Genomic DNA, 2591 nt, shown 5'->3' with positions numbered 1-2591 from the left:
CTTTGTTTCACTGTGTAGAGGAGAGGTGCAAACAGACATCTATAATAAAAGAATGTTTCACAACTGAAATTGTTCTCCACAAACTAATAAGGCTGGTCAAACTTACTTTCTTTCAAAGTAAATCAGGTCGACATTTGCCTTTTAAAGGCAAGACCTAGTGGATTTGCCAAATTTTGTTCTTTAAAAGGTATAGTTCCTAAACCTACAGTTTCTCCAAAATATATTGAAACATTTTAGAGTTCTCAGTGAATAGCATGTTCATTTAAATAATATTCATTAAAAAAATTAATTCATACAGATCAAGGATATCATTCTTTTTATTAAGCTGGTGCATGCAGTAGTCCTTGCCGAGACTGTTTGTGTTTTAGGTAGAATTAAGCTGTTTTAGTAGGAGTAAGATAGCCTTCACATGTGTTAGAGATGCTAATGTACTTTAGAAGACTTTGATACAAAAATTGTGAGTTAATACCAAATACCATACTAAGGGCCTGATTTAGAACTTGGCGAATGGGTTACTCCGTCACAGCAGTGTTGCATGTCCCATCCGCCGAAATCTAAATCCCATTATATCCTATGGGATTTAGATTTCGGTGGATGAGATATCCATCGCTGTTGTGACGGAGTAACCTGTCTGCCGAGTTGTAAATCAAGACCTTATCCTCTCTTGCAAATTGTTGAACTTTACAATCTACACAGACATTTTAACCTTGAGAGAATCTCATGAATCATGTCTAATGACCTTAATGTTATGTTCTTAAGATTAATCTGCATGGATCCTGATTAAGAGTTTGGTGGTCGTAACAGGCATCTCAGTTTTTGAAGGAAATAGTAATTATGGCCTACACATAGCAACTTAAATCCCTATACCAATGGGACAGCATTTCTTTGGAAATTTAGTTGTTTCTGGACAGTATTAAGAATTTACTCCAGACATTGGAAGATTGTAATCAACCACCAAACTTTAAATCAGGACTTTGGAGTCTTAGAAGGCAATTACAGACTTCAAACAAAAATGCTAAATCTTACATTTCTTTCAATATGTTATAATTTTGAAGACAATAATTTTCTACAATGGAATGGAAAAATCAATCCTCCCGGCCAGATTTCACCCTTCTTGGACTATCCGGACAGCCACAGCTTCAGGTCCTACTCTTCATTGCCTTCTTGGTTGTATATGTCATCTCTTTGCTGGTCAATCTTCTTATTAGCTCACTGATCTGTGTTGATCAGAGACTTCACACACCAATGTACTTTTTCCTCATTAATTTATCCATCCTGGACATATGGTGCACTTCAGTCGCCATCCCGAAGATGCTGGTGAACATTGCATCAGGAAAGCAAACCATCTCCTTCACAGGTTGTGTCCTACAGATGTGCCTTTTCACCTCAGCACTGGGGACAGAACTTCTGCTACTCACAGTCATGGGGTTTGACCGATACATTGCCATTTGCTACCCCTTCCACTACACATCCATAATGAGCGTAAGAATTTGTATTTTATTGGCAGCAGCAGTATGGATCATTGGAATAATCAATTCACTTGTCCACACAACATTGCTATTCAGATTAGATTTTTGTGGTGAGAACTTGCTGGATCACTTTTTTTGTGAGTTTCCCTCAGTTTTCAGACTGTCGTGCTCAAATACTCGCCTGAATGACCTGACAATGCTGGCTGCTGACTCCTTCTTTGGCATCAGCAGCTTTCTACTGACGTTGGTGTCCTACACGTACATCATTTCAGCGATTATTAAGATCCGGTCCGCCGAGGGCAAACAGAAAGCCTTTTCCACCTGTGCATCACACCTTATAGTAGTTGGGCTCTACTTTGCCACCGTCATATATACTTACATCAGACCTGCTTTCAACTTCGCTATGGATGACGATAAAGTGGTCTCTGCCCTATACACTATTTTATCACCAGTGTTGAACCCCATAGTGTACAGCCTGAGGAACAAGGAAATCAAAGAAGCCTTTAAAAAGTATATAGTAAAGAACGTGGCATCACAATAGAGTGACACCTTTTAATGGCACGTGAAACAGCAAACACATCACAGAATTTATTTGTAAAAATCTGCTACATAACTATGTTACTGTTTTTTGAATTTGCATTGATCTTATAGGGAATTGCTGTGTTACACTGTATTACTATATACAAAGGAAACCAGAGGCTCCGACAACTCTTGTGCAGTCCACTATTAATGTTATTTTCTATTCATCTTAACATGTGATTGGTCTTTTAGGATCTTCTCCAACTGTGCCACTCATCTTGCCTTTATTTCTGCTATTATCATCACTACTATTCTGTTTTGACATTCGTCCTCTCTTTACGTGCAATTTCAAACATTTACTAGCTGCCTTTTCCTACTTCACATCAGCACTTCCTCAAATATTGACTTGTTTGACACAAATGACGCTATCAGTCTCCGTTTCTGAAAATATTACTCCATTCAATTTCCAATGGAAAGCTTTGTCATTACAGTCATAAGCGAAGCAAGTTATTTCTCCACATTCAAAACAACTGTGAGTTTTCAACAGATTGTGCTTAGTTATAATGGCTGGCAGTTTCCTTGGTCAAAATGAATAGGATGTAA

General features: G+C 38.1%; 1 protein-coding gene across 1 annotated transcript; it reads left to right on the top strand.

Annotated features, from left to right (window-relative positions):
- The first annotated feature begins 1071 nt into the window (after window positions 1-1071).
- LOC138287103 (olfactory receptor 13G1-like) lies at window positions 1072-2010 on the top strand. The gene has a single exon (XM_069227465.1). The coding sequence runs from the start codon at window positions 1072-1074 to the stop codon at window positions 2008-2010; it is 939 nt and encodes a 312-aa protein (XP_069083566.1).
- The last annotated feature ends 581 nt before the right edge of the window (window positions 2011-2591 follow it).

This window comes from Pleurodeles waltl, chromosome 4_1, assembly GCF_031143425.1.
Source record: "Pleurodeles waltl isolate 20211129_DDA chromosome 4_1, aPleWal1.hap1.20221129, whole genome shotgun sequence".
Classification (NCBI taxonomy): domain Eukaryota; kingdom Metazoa; phylum Chordata; class Amphibia; order Caudata; family Salamandridae; genus Pleurodeles; species Pleurodeles waltl.
Note: the sequence above shows the minus strand (reverse complement) of the source record. Positions and strands in the feature narration are given on the sequence as shown.

Excerpts from the sequence above, each read along its gene's own strand:
- LOC138287103 (XM_069227465.1), top strand. The coding sequence starts at position 1,072 with ATGGAATGGAAAAATCAATCCTCCCGGCCAGATTTCACCCTTCTTGGA.